The sequence below is a fragment of the Zootoca vivipara genome, chromosome 1, assembly GCF_963506605.1.
Source record: "Zootoca vivipara chromosome 1, rZooViv1.1, whole genome shotgun sequence".
Lineage (NCBI taxonomy): Eukaryota > Metazoa > Chordata > Lepidosauria > Squamata > Lacertidae > Zootoca > Zootoca vivipara.
The window spans coordinates 6,852,137-6,872,007 of record NC_083276.1 but is presented as its reverse complement, the minus strand read 5'-3'; the positions used below and the strand labels follow the sequence as shown (position 1 = coordinate 6,872,007).

The 19,871-nt window shown below is 44.1% G+C and overlaps 1 protein-coding gene across 1 annotated transcript in view; it reads right to left on the bottom strand.

Annotated features, from left to right (window-relative positions):
- The window catches only part of KIAA0586 (KIAA0586 ortholog), a 328,230-nt gene that overhangs the window by 272,504 nt on the left and 35,855 nt on the right, over positions 1-19,871 (bottom strand). Inside the window, 7 exon segments of the mRNA XM_060271150.1 lie at positions 8,086-8,173; positions 10,160-10,284; positions 13,233-13,404; positions 13,593-13,727; positions 15,623-15,699; positions 17,799-18,040; positions 19,104-19,332. Coding sequence (XP_060127133.1) covers positions 8,086-8,173; positions 10,160-10,284; positions 13,233-13,404; positions 13,593-13,727; positions 15,623-15,699; positions 17,799-18,040; positions 19,104-19,332 — 1,068 coding nt within the window.

Genomic DNA, 19,871 nt, shown 5'->3' with positions numbered 1-19,871 from the left:
CGGCAGTATGGAGGCAAGGGAAGATTTCAGGGAGTCTTCTTAATCATTACTGACCATCCAACTGGGGACCATGCAGAAGATATCACAGACACCAGGGTTCACTCCCTATGCCAGAAAGACTATGCAAACTTTTCAGGCCCTCGGAACACCTTTAATGGTCCCTTCCCTTTGGCTGATTAACATCCAGTACCCTTTTAAATGCGTTTGTGGGAGGGGGGGGAATTATTGCTTTATTTTTGTTCTTGTTTTTATTATGCATTTTGTGTTTTTATCTTGTATTTTCATGCTGTGAACCGCCCTGAGTTCTATGGATGAAGGGCAGTATACTTTTTTTGAATGCCCCACATTTGCCTGTCCTATCTCTCTGGTTCTTACCTTTTCAAATTATCATCACAGGATTAGCATGTCACACTAAACTGCGATCTAGTCCAAGGGTGGGGAACCTTTGGTCCTCCGGATGTGGCTGACCTATAATTCTCTTCAATCCCAGCAAGCATGGCTATCCGCCGGGATTATGGGGATTCAGCAACATCTGAGCAGCACCCTGCACCTGGCTTAGCGCAACATGCATGAGCCACAGCAAGCCCAACACTGTGTGCTTCTCTGTTCCCTTTTCTCCTCCTGCGCAGCCGGGAGGAGGAGCTCAGAAGCTTTTGCCCTTACGACAAGCAGAGAACTACGTAGAGAGTCAACACCTGAACCAGAGAGCCAATGGTGGTTTAGTGGTTAAGAGCGTTGGACTAGGACCTGGGGCAGCAGGGTTCGAATCCTCACTCAGCCATGAAGCTCGCCAGGTGACCTTGGAGACAGTCATCATTTCTTAGGCCTAACCACCCTCACAGGGTTGTTGTTGTTGTGAGGATGAAATGGGGGGGGGGCACATCAACCACCTTGAGATCCTTGCAAGATAAAGATGGTCTATAAATGTGATAAATAAATAAATTCAAAAGCCAGGCAGCCACGTACATGTGTGGAGCACAACAAAGGGAATAAGAAGCATGTTTTCTAAATAGTATATCATTGTGCTCAAGCAACGGGGAATAGTATTAAATATTCCCTATTTACAATTTCACCCCCATAAAAATAATAATTCGCGACTGCAATCTGCTAAAAGAAACCTTCATTAAGGCCTGCCAACTAAGCACGGCAATCACTTGAAGAACTAGAATTATGCTCTTAAGAGAGGGAGAGGGAGAGGGGGTGGGACACGCAGCACCCTGAAACACTGGCAATTAGGGAGCTACCCAAATAGGCCTGGCTTTTACTTAAAATCTTAAATGGCTTTTCTGAGTTAAGTGCTGTGTTTCATTGAACTAATGTAAACCTATTTGATGTCAGATTATGTACAGAACAACACATGCGCGCAGCCTGGCAACGGTGGAGTGTCACACAAGCAACTAGCCAACATGGTTGGAATTAAATATATAGTACCGGAACACCCCTCTGCTGCAATCCTAGACATGAGAACCAGGAGATAAGTTACAGTAAGTTCAGGGGTCAGAGGAAGTTCACTGCACCCAGTTCTCATTGAAATCAGCGGGATCCCTTAAGCTATGGTTGCCATTAGCTCTGAACCTGCCTGGGTTGTGCACCAGAGTGCTAGGCATGACTCCCTGTGACATTTTCCTCCCCTTAGAACCCTGGGATTGGGTCCAATTACGGTAGTGCTAAGGTGGGGAACCTAAAATGTGGTCCCCCAGCCTCCATCACCTCCTCAGCCACATTCATCACCGACCCTTGCAGGTGGATTGTTTTGTGGCAGAGGCCAACAGCCTCTCCACCCCCCCAGCCATGTCCCTCTGTCTCTACATAATTTTTATCACGAATTCCCGTCGCACCGTCTCAAAAATTACTCCCAGAAACGAAACAACTGAAATTCCGTACATACAGACGCATGCAGCACCAGCTATAACCTGCTCAACCTTTTTCAGCCTCTGATTTAGACCCCCAGCTTTCTGCATTGTATAGGCCAGGGGGGCAGTTAAGGACAGCTTTATATTTTCTGCTTGGTGCAACTCGGAAGTGACAGGCACCATGCTGCCGAGGCCCTAATTTGCGTAACTAAACGGCTCCTGCGCTAATACAGTCATTAGCATCTCAGCATGCCCCTTAATTTAAATGTCCATTCATTCTGCTTTTCGGTTCCCTGTTTATGTAAAGGGACGTATGCCTGATGGGGTGAAAGCAGGTCAGCCTCGCCAGCCTAGCATCTCCCTCATCTGCTTTTATTCAGGGCCACTCAAGGCTGGTGCCAGCGGGATCCTTGCCCATCTTGCCGTTTCGCTTTTCTCAATGACGGCGGTGGCAATTACTAGTTTCATGAAGTGCACAATGTAGGGCGCTCAAAGCTGTTCCAGCTATATCCTAGAGTAAGTGCCCGGGCCCTGCGAGGGACTGTGAGAAAGATTTGTTTCTGGCAAGAAGCCTTTCAGAGGGGAAAGGAGGAGAGAATAACAATTGTTTTAAAAGCGTATTTGGCACAGATGACAAAGCAAAGGCCCTACAGGATGAAGTTTCACTAGTAGCATAGGAGTCCAAGGCAGCACCAAGAAGAAGAAAATATTAATGTTGATTTCTATCGCAGCAGGTGGCGGCACCTCTCCTCCTCTTTCCCCCTTTATATTGAAAGGCCTCACCAGGCTCCACATTACCTGTCATTTACTTTATGTTACTTCCTTAGAAAAAATATCGATATACTGCTATATCACAAAAAATACCAAAGTGGTTGACAGTAATATTTTTATATACTAATGCCGCATAGCAATTTAAAACCAGAGATCAGCAATTCATTATTACTGAAAAGTGTGATTTTAATTGCCTATGTGAAGCCTGGTGGAATACAAAACTTTTCAGCAGGCCTTTAGAGGTGCAAACAGAAGGTGCCCGCTCAATCTCTATTAGTAGAGGATTATATAAAACTGGGCCGATGACACTATTTTGTTCTCCTTCGTGCTGAGCTCAACTGCTCCTTGTCAACTGTGGGATGTTGTCACCACCAACACTCCTGCAGGTGATCTCAGTGACAGGGCCATCTCTAGGCCCGGGTCCAGTGGCGCAGGGCGCCAGGCCACCAGGCGCGCCTCTCAGCTGTTCAGCGGCTTGAGGCCGCTCTCCGGAGGCGCGCGGGCCTGGGTCCGCCACGCGCAGGGGCGTCGCCCAGGGCTGGCCCTACAGCCAGGCTGGGTTGTGCAGGGCTCCGGCCCTCCAGGCGGCAGCCGCTCTGCACCCGCCCGCCCCACTGGGAAACGGGGCGGGGGCGGCGGAGGGATCCGTCGCACCATGGCGCCAGGTATGCTTAAGACGGCCCTGCTCAGTGACTGAGATGGGATCAGAGTTTAACTAACAAACCCCTGTGTTGAAAAATATGACTCGGCAAAATCAAAAGCAACACGATGGCTAGAAACAATTACAGTATAGAAAATTTTATGGAATAATGCAAAACATTCAAAACTACCAAACTGAAGTCTCTGAAAGTCCTTGAATAAGTCACGGTCCCAGACTTTACCCGGCAGAGATCAAGCTTGTAAAGCTTTGTATAATCGGCAAATGTCCAATTCTGATATCCAACTCTGAACTCTGCTGAACAGTGTTTCCGGATAGGAACTACTGTTTCATTCAGTTCATCAGCCAATTAGTTCAACAAACACTCGTAAGTAGAAATATCTGTAATTTCTTCATTAACCAATCTTTTTTCGAATTGATATAATATACATGAGAATGAAAAATACCCTGGAACAGTGCTCATGCGATTATGTAGTCACTGTACAGTGACTACAGTATTTTTCATTCTCATGTATGGACACTGTTCAGCATAGTTCAGAGTTGGACATCAGAATTGGACATTTGCCGTCGGGTAAAAGTCTGGCACCGTGACTTATTCAAGGACTTTCAGAGACTTCAGTTTGATAGTTCTGATGTTTTGCATTATTCCATAGTTTTCTATACTGTAACTGTTTCTGGCAATTGTGTTGCTTTCAGTTTTGCTGTGGGATCAGAGTTCAGCCAGTCCCCAAGGTATTGCTGGACCTACATTGTTCAGGGCTTTGTAAATTGGCAAGGACCTTCATCCTGGTTGGCAGTAAATGGGCAGCCCGTGCAGATGTTCTAAGAAGGGTGTCATATATTGTTGGCCATGTGTCACCATCAGCAGTCTGACTGCTGCATTCTGCTCCAGCTGAAGCTTCCAAGCCAGGCCCAAGGGCATCCCCACATAGGGTGCATTACAGTAATCCAGACTCAAGGTTACAGAAGCATTTCTGGCCTTTACAGAAGAGATAGAGATACAAAATTCTGCAGTTAAGACCTACTGTCATAATTGTTTCAGCCCAATGCTTTGCCTCGAATTCCTAAAGGTTTTTACTCAAGCAAGCAACAAACCAGAACTGGAAGACCAGGCATTATAAGCTTACCAAATCTTATAAGATAAGATATCTTTATTGTCATTGTCCCCTTGCGGGAACAACGAAATTACTCGGTTGCTACATCCACTCAGATAAAGCATTCCGCATAATCCAAAATTACAAAACCTAATTAAAAACAGTAAATATAATACAAATAACAAGTAAAATAAGATGACTTCAAAGTCCAGGCTTTCCATTTAAGGCCAAAATCGCTCTAGAGAAGAAACTGTTCCTGAGACGGCTCGTTCTTGCCTGCATAGTTCTATATCTCCGTCCCGATGGCAGGAGCTGAAACAAATGGTGACCAGGGTGCGTTGGATATCTTGATATGTCTAGTGCTACCCAGGTAGCAAAATGTGCTTTGTTAGCTAATCATTTTTTCTGAACTACGGACCAGCAACTTAGTACTGTAACCAACTCTACTCTGTTGCGACCTGGCCCTAAAACCTCATTAGTGTCAACTTTCTAGGCTCAGAAGGTCTTATGGCTCTGAAATCTACTAGAAGTACAGTGGTACCTCGGTTTACAAACCCAATTGGTTCCGGAAGTCTGTACTTAACCTGAAGCATACTTAACCTGAAGCAAACTTTCCCATTGAAACTAATGGAAAGTGGATTAATCCGTTCCAGACAGTCTGCGGAGTACTTAAACTGAAAGTACTCAAACCGAAGCGTACTTAAACCGAGGTATGACTGTAGTCTGGTGTGAACCCCTCCAGTGATATCTCAAAGGGGGAGGAGTAATTACTAAACTATGAACCCAGGATTGTTCAGACCTTTCAGATGGAAGTCTGTCCCTGAAAGCTGTCCCAGGTTCTGATTCTGGCCAGCTCTACAATGCCACTTCCTAAAGCCACCTCTGGAACACCAGCAAAAAGACTCCAAAAACCAAGGCAAACCAAACAATCCCACACCCTTATCATCTTCTTGTCCTGATTTGAGCTCCACAGTTGGCTCCAACATCATCCCTTCCAGCTGTCGCATCTGGTAGGGATTTGCTATACCACAGTAAGTACTGTAATTCATTAGAATAATTTCTGGCTAATGAAGAGACGACAGCAAACTATCTTGCAAAGCCAAGTAATGAATCTATTAACCGAGGAAATGAATTCTGTGACACATAATAGCTTCCAAATCTAAGGAAGGAAGATGTTTTGAGCACAGAACACGAACCCCCCTGGAGGCTTTCACAATTGCTCTCCAGACCACCCATTTCCCCATGGAAGCTGCAGCACTTGCTAGATTGGTTGCGTAAGGGTCGATAAGCATTTTGGTTTCTCTTGCGTATTGCGTGCACACACAAAAGATCCAGATTACTTGTTTTCAATGCCATGTATTCACTACAGTAGTATGCATTTCTTGCTTGATAGGAACTGTACTGGTTCCAATACTTAATTGGCTCCATGACCACAACGTCTTCAGTGTGTGAGATTGCTGCACGACCCGATAGACAGACAGACAGACAGACAGATAGATGTGATGGGGAAGCGTTTATAAGTCGAATCCCCTTTTGTGACCCAGAAGAGGGCACATCCCACTGCATAATGAACACAAATCCTGAGCATTGCGTGGAAAAGACAATGATCACCCAAACTCAGCCTCTGGTCTATGGGTCAGAAAATACTGGTATTTGAGTCTAGTCCTTTCCCTCCAGTTTCGGGGACTACCAACACTTAGGATTGGCGTCACAGGTGATTGCATAGTAAGTCATATTAAGCAGCTGACTGTTCAGCTAGTTGGAAAGAGGAAGACCAGTATCATATATATTAACTGGATTAGGCTCTATTAGATCTTATCTTTAAGCAACAAGAACAAACGTTGCCCTGTACTTCTAAAAATGGGGCTTTCCTCCTCCCTAAAAAAAGCTCAACAATGACATGAACCCCCCCAAAATGGGGGCTTTTCTTCCTAAAATGGGGGTAGATCGCTGCCAGTTTTTAATTCTGTAAGTAGATTGCAGTCACTTGGGAGTTGGCCACCCCTGTTTCTATGTGAAACCCACCCTGGCATTCTTCCTTAAAAAAAGAACAGAAGCTGCCACCTTGTGGTCAAGGGCTCATATTTAACAGATTGACTCATTCATACATGATGCAGCAGTAATGCCGACTTAACATGACCGGGAGCCACAGCTAATTTCAGCCCGCTGGCAAGCAAAGTTCTGTAATGCACATGAGATACATGTTAGCCACATTCACAATATATGTAGGTACACACTTCTAAAAAATATCGTATATTTACAGACGCATAGATTTTTTGACATTAGGATGGCTTGCTCACTTTACTCTTTTCGGCTCATGCTGAAAACATTTTTGTTTACATACATACATAATATTTATATGCTGCCTTTCCAAACCATGCTCAAGGTTACTTAAAAAAAAAGGGGGGGGACACACAACTTCAACATAACAAAAGTAGTCATAATCAATAAATGAAATATTTAAAAATACACAACTAAAGCGAACCATTTCCACAGAAATCACAAGATCTAAAATAAAACTAATATCAAGAACAGCAACAATGCCCCCCAAACAAGACCCCAGCCCAAGAACTGATAAACCTATCCAGACTTACAGATCGTTGACATATGTTTTAAGCTGGTCTTTAGCATATTGTTGATTTTTTTTCTTTAGGTTTTAGACCAGGCATCCCCAAACTGCGGCCCTCCAGATGTTTTGGCCTACAACTCCCATGATTCCTAGCTAAGAGGACAAGTGGTCAGGGATGATGGGAATTATAGCCCAAAACATCTGGAGGGCCGAAGTTTGGGGATGCCTGTTTTAGACCATTATTTTAAATTGATAACACTGCTTAAAAAAAAACACAATCAAGCAGTATATAAATTTTATGAAATAAAACACAATAGATTTAAACTTGTTTTTTTTTTAAAAAAAACAAATAAAAGGATTTCATAGAATCATAGTATTTACCGGTATGTCCTTTTTCTTTATTTCGAATACCACTACACGAGGCTGCTTCTCACATCTATGCTAAGATTTCCCAAGGAAGTACCTATATACTGTAAAGGTTTACCTTGAAACCTGCAATATGCTTTTAGCAAAGCACATTTCTGCAATTCAGCCTCAATCTATCGTTTCTCTCAGCTTCTATAACATTCTATTCCAATAAGCTGGCAAGCTCAACTAAATTTCAACGTACAAATGGATATGAAAGACAGTACAGTATTATTATAAGATAGATTTATAGCTTATTAATTCCAGATCCGAACAAATTGCTATTATTTCACTTCACTGAAGGTTCTCTTGGCCCTGTTGCTTGGACAGCCTGACCGCACTGCTCAGAGAGAGCGAACCGGGCACTCGCTGCTCTCTCTCCCCAAATTACCTTCATCCTTTTGCCCAGTTGCTACTTTGAGCACCTGCACTTTGCCATATGTGCCACGTGCTGCTCACTGGCATTGCAGAGCAAGGGGGGGGGAATGAACAGAAGGATACCGTGCCAGTTGGTTTAAAGCAGGCACCCCCAAACTCTGCCCTCCAGATGTTTTGGGACTACAACTCCCATCATCCCTAGCTAACAGGACCAGTGGTCAGGGATGATGGGAATTGTAGTCCCAAAACATCTGGAGGGCAGAGTTTGGGGGTGCCTGGTTTAAAGTGACTATCTGCTACCATAAAAAATGTGGACCAGAATATCAGGTCTAAGAGAACATAAAAGAAATAATTTACCTGGCTCTTCTGGGACTTGGGATTTCGGTTTCACACAGATGATTCTGGATTTGACGGGTGCTGCCTGCTGTGCCTCCTGGCGATCTTTCTGTATGTCAGTTATTAAATGTCATGTTAGACCATCAACGAGATGTTGGAATGTTAAGAACAAACAAAAAACGGCTTAATAGGAACATAAGAAGCTGCCTTATACCGAGTCAGGCCATTGTTCCCCCTAGCTCAGTATTGTCTACACTGACTGGCAGCGACCCTCCAGGATTTCAGCAAGGGAATCTTTCTCAGCCCTTCCTGTAGATGCCACTGGAGATTGAACCAGGGACCTTCTGATTGCAGATGCTCTACCACTGAGCTACAGCTGTCCCCCCGTTTTTTAAAAAAAGCTCATTTAAGAAAAAAAGGTTATCTTTTCTTAGAAAAGTGTGGATCGTAATGCATGTCCATCTTTTCAGATAAGACTACAACCAAGAAGTAAAACTGAGCTGATTAAATGTGATTGTCCGTGGTTGTCAAATGCGCTAGCTGGGACAGAGGAAGGCACCGACGCTGTGAACTTAATTCAACAAGAAGGCAGGCACAGTTCCATACCCTCCAACATTTCTCTGATGAAAATAGGGACGTCCCATTCCATAATGATAATTTTACTACTTTTATAACCCCAAACGTCTTACTGGGTTGCCCCAGCCACTCTGGGCAGCTTCCAACATATATAAAAACATAATTATGCATTAAACATGTTTTTTTAAAAAACACTTCCCTATACAGGATTGCCTTCAGATGGCTTAGGATAACGGCATATCCTCCATCATTTCTCCAAAGAAAATAGGGACAGCCTAAGGAAAAGTGGGACATTCCGGGATCAATTCAGAAACCTAAATCAGGGACGTCCCTGGAAAATAGGGACACTTGGAGTGTGTCCTCTTACTTTTTAAATTGCTTTTTATTAAAGATTTTTTGGGGTTACAAAAGTACATACATCATCTCTATTTTCAGATCGCAGTCTTTTCTACAGATCAGTTATATTCAATGTGAGACTTTGAAGTTGTACACAGCATAAGGCTGGGGAAGAAGAGAGTTGGGAGGGAGAGTAGGGGGGTTGTAAACTTTGGTTGTTTCACATGGCACATGTGTGAGGTTTTTGTGTCAGCATCACGTGGGGAGGTTCTCTTTCTATTTATTTATTAGGTATCATTGGGAGCCCTCCTCTTAATTTTGAGATGCACGGGACACAACCTGCTCAAGATACAAAATTAAGGCTACAACATTAGCATTCGCTAGCGGGACCTTCTTCTCCAAGGAGCTCAAAGTGGGAGGTGTGGTTGTCCTCATTTAATCTCAACTACTACCCTGTGAAGTAGGCCAGGCTGAGAGGCTGTGGCTGGTCACACCAAGGTCATGCTTCATGCCTGAGTGGGGATTTGAACCCTGGTCTCCCAGGTGACAGCCCAGCACTCTAGCCACTGTACCACACTGGGTTGGCATTCTGGTCTAAAACGCAGCAGATAGATTACTGGCTGGGTTTCTACTCATATAACTCTCTGATAGCCCCAAAATTGTGAACTCCCTCTCTACCCTTGTCTTTGACACCTGAGCTATATATTTTAGGACCCACCGTATTCTCTTGTTCGCAATCTGTTTTAACTGTTTTTCACGTTGCTTTTTTAAATGGCTGTAACCCCCCCTGGGATGTCACGGTGAAGGAAAACTAATAAGGAAAACTAATAACTAATAAATAGGAAAACTAATAAAGAACAACTAAAGGCAGTCCCACCTTACGTTGGGTGACGTTAACACAATCCAAACAGTCTAGGTGTTTTGTTTGCAAAAATGCACACACAAACACACAACATATTTAGGTACAGTAAGCCTGCAACTTACATGGGGGTTATGTTCCGGGGGTTGCGCATAAAGACAAAGTAATGTATAGTCAAAGCTATACAAGGTTCAAGGGTGGGTGGGATTGCCTCAATTTCCCCCTCAAACTCCACAACCTGCCCCCTTTAACTTTTTTTGTCCATGTGTGTTAGATGCGTGCAAGCTGCAGGTTTACTGTCCTGGCCTACAAAAGGTGCATTACCTGGGATGTGCCATCCGAGCGCAGTGCCAAATTGCTATCTCCCTGCGCTGTTGGAGAAACTGGTCGATCCAGCTCAGCCATGGTCATTGGCCCACAAGTAGCAGCAGCACCTCCAATGCCTTCTCCTAAGAGGTTTAAACCAGATTTAAAGCACATAGCAAAGCTAAAATTAAAAACAAAATAATACACAGTATACTTACTCCAAAAACAACCCTAATGAATCAAAGCGAAAGGAACCAACATCCTCCCATGCGGCTGGGATTCTCTTGGCTGCGAAGATGCTATTTAGACTCATTTGCAGGCTACCCTCAAAAGAAAAGAAAAAAAGCAATTCTCTTGCCTACTCATCATACTCTGAGCACAACTCCCATGCCAAAAAGAAGGGGGCTCTTTGTACTTCTCTGCGTGCGTACTGGTGATTTTTCTGGAGCAACTGCAGCGTGGAGTTTGCCAAGAGCCTGAGAAAGCTTTGAAACTGAGAAATCCTAAGCTTGTTCTCATTGGCATCACAAAAAGGTTTTAGCCATAAATCTCTTAATATCACCCTTTTGAAATTTTTAAAAGAAAACCACAGTGAATGTTTCTGAAGAGGGTTGGCACAGACAAATGAGGCCAATCTTTTAACTGGAGATGGGAGTGTTACGTTTGCTATAACAGTGGTTAACGCTGGTATCAACCAAGTCCCCTGCTTGACCAAAGATTCTGAACTAGTGGCTTTAATCCAGTTAGTTTAAGAGTCCTGGTTAAGTAAGGAATCCATCTAGCTCAAAACTTTGGTTGATGCTGGTGCTGATATACTGCTTAATCACAGCTTAGGGGGAATTTGTGTCGGAGACAAGGGAATGCAGCATTCAATCACATGGTTAAGAGACTAGCCCTGTTGCATCAGCACTGGCCTGGACTGACTTTGTGGAATAATTTATTTTTAAGCAGAGCAGACATTATGCACAACCTCAGAGCTCCTAAGAATCCAAGCACATGCATTTATGAGCTTTCCAAGCAGATAGGTACATTATAAAGGTTTCCAACACAGAGAGAAAGTCATTTTATTATGTGAACGAGCAAAATAACCCAGCACACTCTAATTAAAAACAGGGTAATTTGCTACAAGATCCACAACACATTTGCAGACTCTCTGAAAGGAACAGTATAACTTGTTGCAACATCAACAGCACTGAGCCGACTGCACTTCAACTCAGAGCTGAATTTTTTATAGCTAAGCCATTAGCTACAGAAAACACTGATTTATACTGGAAATGTTGATAGCGCCACAATAATCACTTTGGCAGCTCAAGCAGACATGACCAGCTCATAAACTCTTGGAAGCACTCGCTGAATTTATGACATACAATGCGAAGGCAGCTCAAAAGACTGAAGACATGCTATAGGCCATGATCCCTGGAATTGCTGTACTGTATCAGTTGTCACGTGATTATTATTTTTTTCCAAATATCCAAACCGAACCCCCACTTTTAAGCAGAAAGATTAGCATAATATGTATTTATTCAATACATACACAAGGTCAGACTCTGGAAATATGTAATATTTTATAACAAGGTGATGTAATGGGCTATTTGATTGTTAAACTTCTAAATTATAACGCAGGAGCAAGACTGAAATAAAAAACAGCACTTAACCATAACTGTTGATGGATTGATGCATAGTCTCATGCTGCACCTTATACATATAATTTTTTTAAAGGAATTAGCCTCAAAAGTGGCAGCCATTCAAAAAATACAGTAATTACCAAGAGTTTTAGTTTTTCCTGGAAAAGACTCTTCTGTGTTGAATGAGCTATTCTAATAGAGCTGTGTCTCCCCCGCTTTTGCAAAATAAAAACGCTACTCATGAAGAAGTTAGAGGTTTTCCTACCAGGTTGTTTTCTGGAAGTGGTTAACAAAGAGATCAACATAGGAAGGTGCTTTTTATATAGCCAGACTATCAGCTATCCTGGGAAAAAGTGAAAAGTGGGGTGCCACAGGGTTCTGCCCTGGGCCCGTCATTGTTCAACAACGTCTTTATCAATGATATGGACTAAGGAATTGAGGGAGTGCTCATCAAATTTGCAGATGACACTAAACTCGGAGGGGTAGCTAATGCCACAGAAGAAAGAATCGGGATTCAAAACAACAGATTGAAGAACTGGGCACAAACTAATAAAATACATTTCAATAGGGACAAATGTCAGGTTCTGCACTTAGTCAGGAAGAATCAAATGCATAAATATAAGATGAGGGACATCTGGCTTACTAGCAGTACATGCGAAAAGGATCTACGGGTCTTAGTGGACCACAAGCTTAACATGAGTCAACCATGTGATGACTTTGCAGCAGCAAAAAAAGCTAACCCTATTCTAGGCTGCATCAACAGAAGTATAGTGTCCAGATCAAGGGAAGTAATAGATAAAGGTAAAGGGACCCCTGACCGTTAGGTCCAGTCGTGACTGACTCTGGGATTGCGGCGCTCATCTTGCTTTATTAGCTGAGGGAGCCAGCATACAGCTTCCAGGTCATGTGGCCAGCATGACTAAGCCGTTTCTGGCGAACCAGAGCAGCGCACGGAAACGCCGTTTACCTTCCCGCCGGAGCGGTCCCTATTTATCTACTTGCACTTTGACGTGCTTTCAAACTGCTAGGTTGGCAGGAGCTGGGACCGAACAACGGGAGCTCACCCCGTCGCGGGGATTCGAACCGCCGGCCTTCTGATCGGCAAGCCCTAGGCTCTGTGGTTTAACCCACAGCGCCACCCGCGTCTCCAAGGGAAGTAATAGTACCACTCTATTCTGCCTTAGTCAGACCACACTTGGAATACTGTGTCCAGTTTAGGGCACCACAATTTAAGAAGGATGTTGACAAGCTGGAACATGTGCTGAGGAGGGAAACCAAGATGATCAAGGGTCTGGAAACCAAGCCTGATGAGGAGTGGTTGAAGGAGTTGGGCATGTTTAGCATTGCAAAGAGGAGACTGAAAAGAGATATTCATTACACTGCAAACCAGTAGCAGGGGACATTTTCAAGCAAATTCTGTGGGGTTTTCTGGGGAAACCCTCAGGAAAAAAAAATTAAACTTGCACCTGCAACCCTGTAATATTGTCCTGGAGATGTTGCATGCTGAGGTGACTTTTTAGAAACCCGGGTACTAGGCTGGTTCGTGTAAGAGCAACGTCCCATCAGGATGCTTTCTGCAGCTTCTGTCAGCTTTGGCCGCTGCCCCTCGCTCAGTTCCCCAGCACTGTCACTTGTGTTCTGGAGTAAAAGGGAGAGAAACAGGGGTGAGAGAAGGGAGGTGGCAATATTTCGTCCTCCTGGCAATCATCCAGACTACTATGAGGCAGATTTCCTATCCACACCCCGCCCACTCTAACAAACACCCCACACAGAGTGGAGCATGGGACCACAGGTGTGATCTGTTCTATTTTGAGAAATGAACATACCTCACTCCGACAGATCTCTTCCTGGGAAGCAAGTGGTGCTTGGTTTACTCTTGAGAAAAGGGAGAGAACTGGGTCCTTGTGGTATCCTCTGCGAGGTCTCTGTAACACTTGCCCTTCGCTTGGAGGATCAAAATCCTGAAAGATGAACAATGGCATACTTTTAAAAAATAAATGCATAAAACACAGCCAAACCTCAGCTCCCAAACACCGAAAACCCATAAGTAAATGCTGTGGTTTTTGAATGTTTTTCCGAACATCTGACGTGACTTCTGCTTGAGTGCAGGAAGTTCTTGCAACCAATTGGAAGCTGCACCTTGGTTGTCAAATGGTTTGGAAGCCGAATGGGCTTCCGGAACGGATTACACACGACAACCAAGTTTTGACTGTAAAAGCATTCATTACTGAGGTCAATCACTCTTCTAAAGCCTTGGGAGACTCTTTCAGTGACACAACAGTTTTGTCCATAGGGGCAGCAACACACTCTGTGCTGCTGCAATCATCATCATCACTTCATCATCTTCTTCTTCATCATCATCATTAGTGTTCCACATATGGTCCAAGGTGATGTACAAAAATCCTGAAGGAGCGTTTCCACCCCCATCGTTCAGCCCGGACACTGAGATCCAGCCATAGCTGCCAAGTTATCCCTTTTTGAAAAGGGATTTTCCCTTATGCTGAATAGGCTTCCTCGCAAGAAAAGGGAAAACTTGGCAGCTATGGGTCCAGCACCGAGGGCCTTCTGGCAGTTCCCTCATTGTGAGAAGCCAAGTTGCAGGGAACCAGGAAGAGGGCCTTCCCGGTGGTGGTGCCACCCTGTGGAACACCCTCCCATCAGATGTTAAGGAGATGAGTAATTATATAACATTTAGGAAACACCTGAGCCCTGTATAGGGAAGCTTTTTAAGGATTAAGGTTTTACTATGTTTTTATATATTATATGCTGGAAGCTGCCCAGATAAGATGGGCGGGGTACAACAAACTATTATTTTTAAACTGTTCTATAATAGCTTTATTATTATTATTAGTAGTAGTAGTAGTAGTAATAAAAGCTATTACAGAACAGTTTAAAAAATAACAGAAGGTGAGTTATTTATAAAATAGTTACTAGCTGCTAGCCAGGATCGCTATGTTCTACCTCCACAGATGAAGGCAGTATTCCTCTGAACACCATAGAATCATAGAATCATAGAGTTGGAAGAGACCACCAGTTTTGACAGAGCAGAAACAGGGAGAGTCATGTTGCAACTCATGCATTGTTTGTGGGCTTCCCATAAGCATCTGGTTGGCCAGTGTAAACAGGAATAATAACAGTACCACCCCACCCATCTGGCCTTGGCCTGATCCAGCAGCCAGGCTCTTCTTATGTCCTTATATGATATGGGTACTAAAGCAACGACCACAAAAAGAGAAGTTCTTTCGTGGTGCCCCCTTGTCTGCAAAACTCCCTGTTCCAAGATGTTGAATCGCCCTTATCTTTGTTTCGTGTTTCACCAGCAATTCACCTTTCTAAGAAAGTTTTTGACCCTGTTGATTGATTGTGTTGCTCTTTGTGCCATTGTTTTTAATCGTGGCAGTTTGTGTTTCAATGACCACTGTTTGCTCCTTTATTTCTAATCTACTTTGAGTGGCGGCTGTGTGAATGCAGCGACTGTGCTCCTCTGCCTCCCTGGCCCCCCGTCTTGCTGCCACTGCAATACTTAGAAAAGAGAATTATGTTTGAACCTGAGTTCATGGTTGGTCTCCCATCAACCCATAAGCAGCAAGCCAGAACATGACACTGGGAGGAGCAGAGTGGCTGCGTTTTTTGATGGGAGTACCAACGAACTCACTCATTCATTCACTCACTCACTCTTAGCTTTGGTTTGGCTTAGTGATATGTGCAAAACTCAGCCACTGCCTCTTGACCAAACCGGCCCATTGTCTATCTGGACCAGTTAGAGGTGGCTACCTGGGGGGCACCCAGTTTTCTGCCGCTGCCACCCTGAAGACCCCATCAATTTTGGCAGTGTCTAGTTAAATGATTTCATTACCATCTCATGGGCATCATGAAGAGTGCTAGTCATGCTGTCACTTAGGTTTGGAAGAGACAGTCCTCCTTCTGCAAAAGCTGGAAGGAAAAACATAACAAACATGCACTTGTGCACAGTAGGCGAACGCACAAATCCATTCCACTTGCAAAATAACAAAATAGGTGGTTAAGAACAAGGACTGAAACAAGTTTTGGCACAGAGGGTTCCAAGCTTTTGGGTGGTAGTGGGGGAGGTTCTCCCTACCTTTCACCCTCCTGCATTTATTTTCAGACCACTGTGGAGTTCTTCCACCCCACAACTTCTCTTCTTTCCTTCAGGTGAGGTCACCTCGTAAATGCAATGACACCACAGCATTACACAGCCAATCAGTTCTGGTGGCATGTAGAGCTGGGTGACATCAGCTTTTCAACATTGTGGTGTATCGCCGGCCAAACATTGCAGTTTGGCGATATACTGCGATTTTGGGGAAAAACAAGATGTATTGGTCTCTGCCTGCAAGACACCGGGTGAAACTGCCCCAGCATTCACCTCGAGAGGTGAGGCCGATTCACCCAGTCTTGCAGGCTGGGACAATGCACCTTGTTTGTGCCGCTCAGCTGGGGGGAGGGAATAAAAGCTTATACCAAGAACAAACTGAGTTGGTCTCTAAAGTGCTTGTTGTTTAGTCGTTTAGTCGTGTCTTCGTGACCCCATGGACCATAGCACGCCAGGCACTCCTGTCTTGCACTGCCTCCCGCAGTTTGGTCAAACTCATGTTCGTAGCTTCGAGAACACTGTCCAACCATCTCGTCCTCTGTCATCCCCTTCTCCTTGTTGTGCCCTCCATCTTTCCCAACATCAGGGTCTTTTCCAGGGAGTCTCCTCTTCTCATGAGGTGGCCAAAGTATTGGAGCCTCAGCTTCAGGATCTGTCCTTCCAGGGAGCACTCAGGGCTGATTTCCTTAAGAATGGATAGGTTTGATCTTCTTGCAGTCCATGGGACTCTCAAGAGTCTCCTCCAGCACCATAATTCAAAAGCATCAATTCTTCGGCCATCAGCCTTCTTTATGGTCCAGCTCTCTCTTCCATACATCACTATCTAAAGTGCTACTGGACATTTATATATATATATATATATATATATATATATATATATATATATATATATATATATATATATATATATATTCCTCCCAGCTGAGACAGCCCCAGTGCTCTTGCTGCTTGCGTACAAGCGGGCAGAGCATCAGGGTTCCTTTAACTGCTCGCTGCAGGGAACGGCAATCATGCTCCCCTCACCTGGACAGTTTCACAGAACCCCCAAACTTCCGCCGGCTCACAGGAGCCAGCGCTGGGCTGAGGGCTCCTTTAACTGCTCAATTGAGGCAAGAGCAGCTGCACACTCCTCAGTCGAGCAGGTTAAAGATGCAGCGGGAGGAACAAGCTGTTATCGGCTTTCTCTCTCTGCGTCGTATGAGGACAGAGTGGGATGGCGGTTCCACACTAGCAATATATCGCTGAGTGGAACCACCACTGTTCGACTCCCTCCAGCAGACACTGCTAGGAGAGGGACTCAGGAGCACCGACGGTTTCACCAGCGATATACCACTGAGTGAAGCCGACATTGCGGTCAGCTCCTCATAAATTGATATATTGCCCAGGCCTAGCGGCATGACAGTGTCACTGAAGGCAAACAAGGCAAACTGTTTTGCTCCAGCTCTGAAATAGTCAGCGGAGTGGTGTAAGAGCAGAAATAACATATCCCCATTGTAAAAAGATAATGCTTTGTTTTGCCAAGCTGAAGGAGTTTAATTAATTTAAAGCAGGGGAACGTTTAAAAAAGATAGGCTTCCTCTCCCTTGTAGAATTATACTACCTCCGCTTGATGTGACCTCCAGGAAAAAACGAGTTGCTGATTATAGGAACAAAGGAAACTGCTAGATCCCAAATCAGACCAAGGATGCACCTAACTCAGTATTATTCGAACTCACTGGCAGATGATTGAACTTGGGACGTTTCTGCATGCAAATCTGATTCCCTACCACTGAGGTCTGGGCCCTTCCGCATGTTCCATAAATCTTGCAAGGTCACCCTCGGAGCTCTTACACTATTAAGAGGGGATGTGTTTGGTCTTGAAACAATGAGAAAATTAAAGGCAAAATGCTAAAGAAAGACAAAGAGCTGGACATAGACTCACCTTTTGCTGCCAGCATCTGTCCGTAACTGTACAGAATTTCTCCTTCTGAGATCGGCCTTCCCGCAGTCTCAGTTTCCGTGGCGGTCAGACTGCTCTCCTCTGTGGAAAGGCCAGAACTGGGGGTGTGCACAGAAGGGGATGGAGCCCTGGGCTCCTGCAGGGGCGGTTCGTGGGGCTCAGTTGGCTCAGGAGCTGGCAAGACCAAAGTGTCCGGCTCTTCGTGTTTGGCTACAGACATTATGCTAAAAATGACAAATAATAATAATAATAATAATAATAATAATAAAGGGCATTGTCAAAAACTGATGTCACACATTACTAACATTGCTTAAACCTTCGCCAGTTTGTCAAACACGTCTTTTCTGTTTTTAATTTTACTTCTCCATGAAATGGTAGTTTTTTAATGATCACACTTGTTTGGGTGACTTTAGAGGGTAATCAACAAAAATGAAAAATGGTTTGCTATAAAATAATGCACTCCCCACAGACACTCTGGCTGGATCGGGGCAATTCAGCTCAGCTCTCTCCCTTCTGTTTCCATGCTTCCATGCCCACTGTACCTGTTCCCTCTAAACAACAACTACTCATCACACCCACTTCAGGTAATAGTGCCAAGAGGACAACTCCTTCCTTGGGGGAAAAAAACCCTAGCTAGCTAGCTAGCCTCATAATGCACTGCTTTATGGGTAAATCACTATTTAATTATGTACCAATATTTCACTGAATGTTCCTTGATAGCCTCTCTTTTTTACTGATATGTTTCATTTTTATATAAGAGTTTAATATTAATAATAGTAACATTTGTTCATCAACTTTCCACAAAAGGCGACTCATTATAGAACCATAAAACACACAAAGCTGACAAACATTTATAAGCAAATACAAAGGTAAAAAGGATGGAACCTAAACTGCCCAGGTGGGCACCACAAAAAGGCCTCTGGATGCCAGTTGCTGGGTATCACTAGAAGATCAGGTCCTGCTTGTGAGTTCCCAACTGGGATCTGGCTGGCCATTGTGAGAACAGGATGCTGGATGAGACGGGCCAGTGGTCTGATCTGGTAAGTTCTGCTTATGTTATTAATTAACCCAAAGCCCAGGTAAACAAGAGTGTCTTTGTCTGTCATCTGAAAGTTGACAGTAATGGCTCCAGGGGTGTTAAAATATCATAGTTAGTTTTTCTTTTTTTGCATCTTAAGTGATATATAAATATTAGTAATTAATTGGTACTTCTCCTTTATCGTTGCAGCTAAGAAAATTGCAAGAGGAAGATTAGAAGATGATTTTGTGCCAAGTGTTACAACTCACATGGCTGCGGGGCGATAGCTCCCTTCTTCACTCTGCAGACTGGGCTTCTCTTCTTCCAGAGGAAGCTCTGCATCTCCCCAGGGGTTCGGAGGCGTCTGCCTTTCCACCACTCCTCCGCCTGGGACATGCTCGGATACAGGAGGGCTCGGTGTGGCTACTCTGGGCGGTGAAGCCACAGGGGTGACCACAGGGGTAGCCACTGGGCTGATGGCGGCTCCAGCCTTGAATCCTACAAAAAGAAGGGATAAAGAAATGCCAAGACAAGCTATGTTGCTGCAGCAAAGGCATGCATGACTCTTCCAGACTTTTAGAGGACATCTGAAGGCAGCCCTGTTTAGGGAAGCTTTTAATCTTTAAGAAATTAGTGTATTTTAATATTTCTGTTAGAAGCCGCCCAGAGTGGCTGGGGAAACCCAGGCGGATGGGTGGGGTATAAATAAATAATAATAATAATTATTATTATTATTATTATTCCCTGCAAACATTTCGCTTGCTGCATGGAGCAAATATACACTCGACAGTCCAGACTGGTCAAGAACAAACTAATTACTTTCTGTTTCTATTCCCGTTTGCTTTGAAGTTCTGAAAGTTTCCAAAGTATGCCAAATTATTTGATGTCTGTTTTTGATGGAATTACAAACTTGGTGGACCAGGGAAATGCTGCGGACATGATGTATCTTGATTTCAGTAAGGCTTTTTGACAAGGTCCCCTATGATATTCTCGAGAGCAAGCTGGTAAACTGTGGGTTGAACATTTTTCAACTCTAA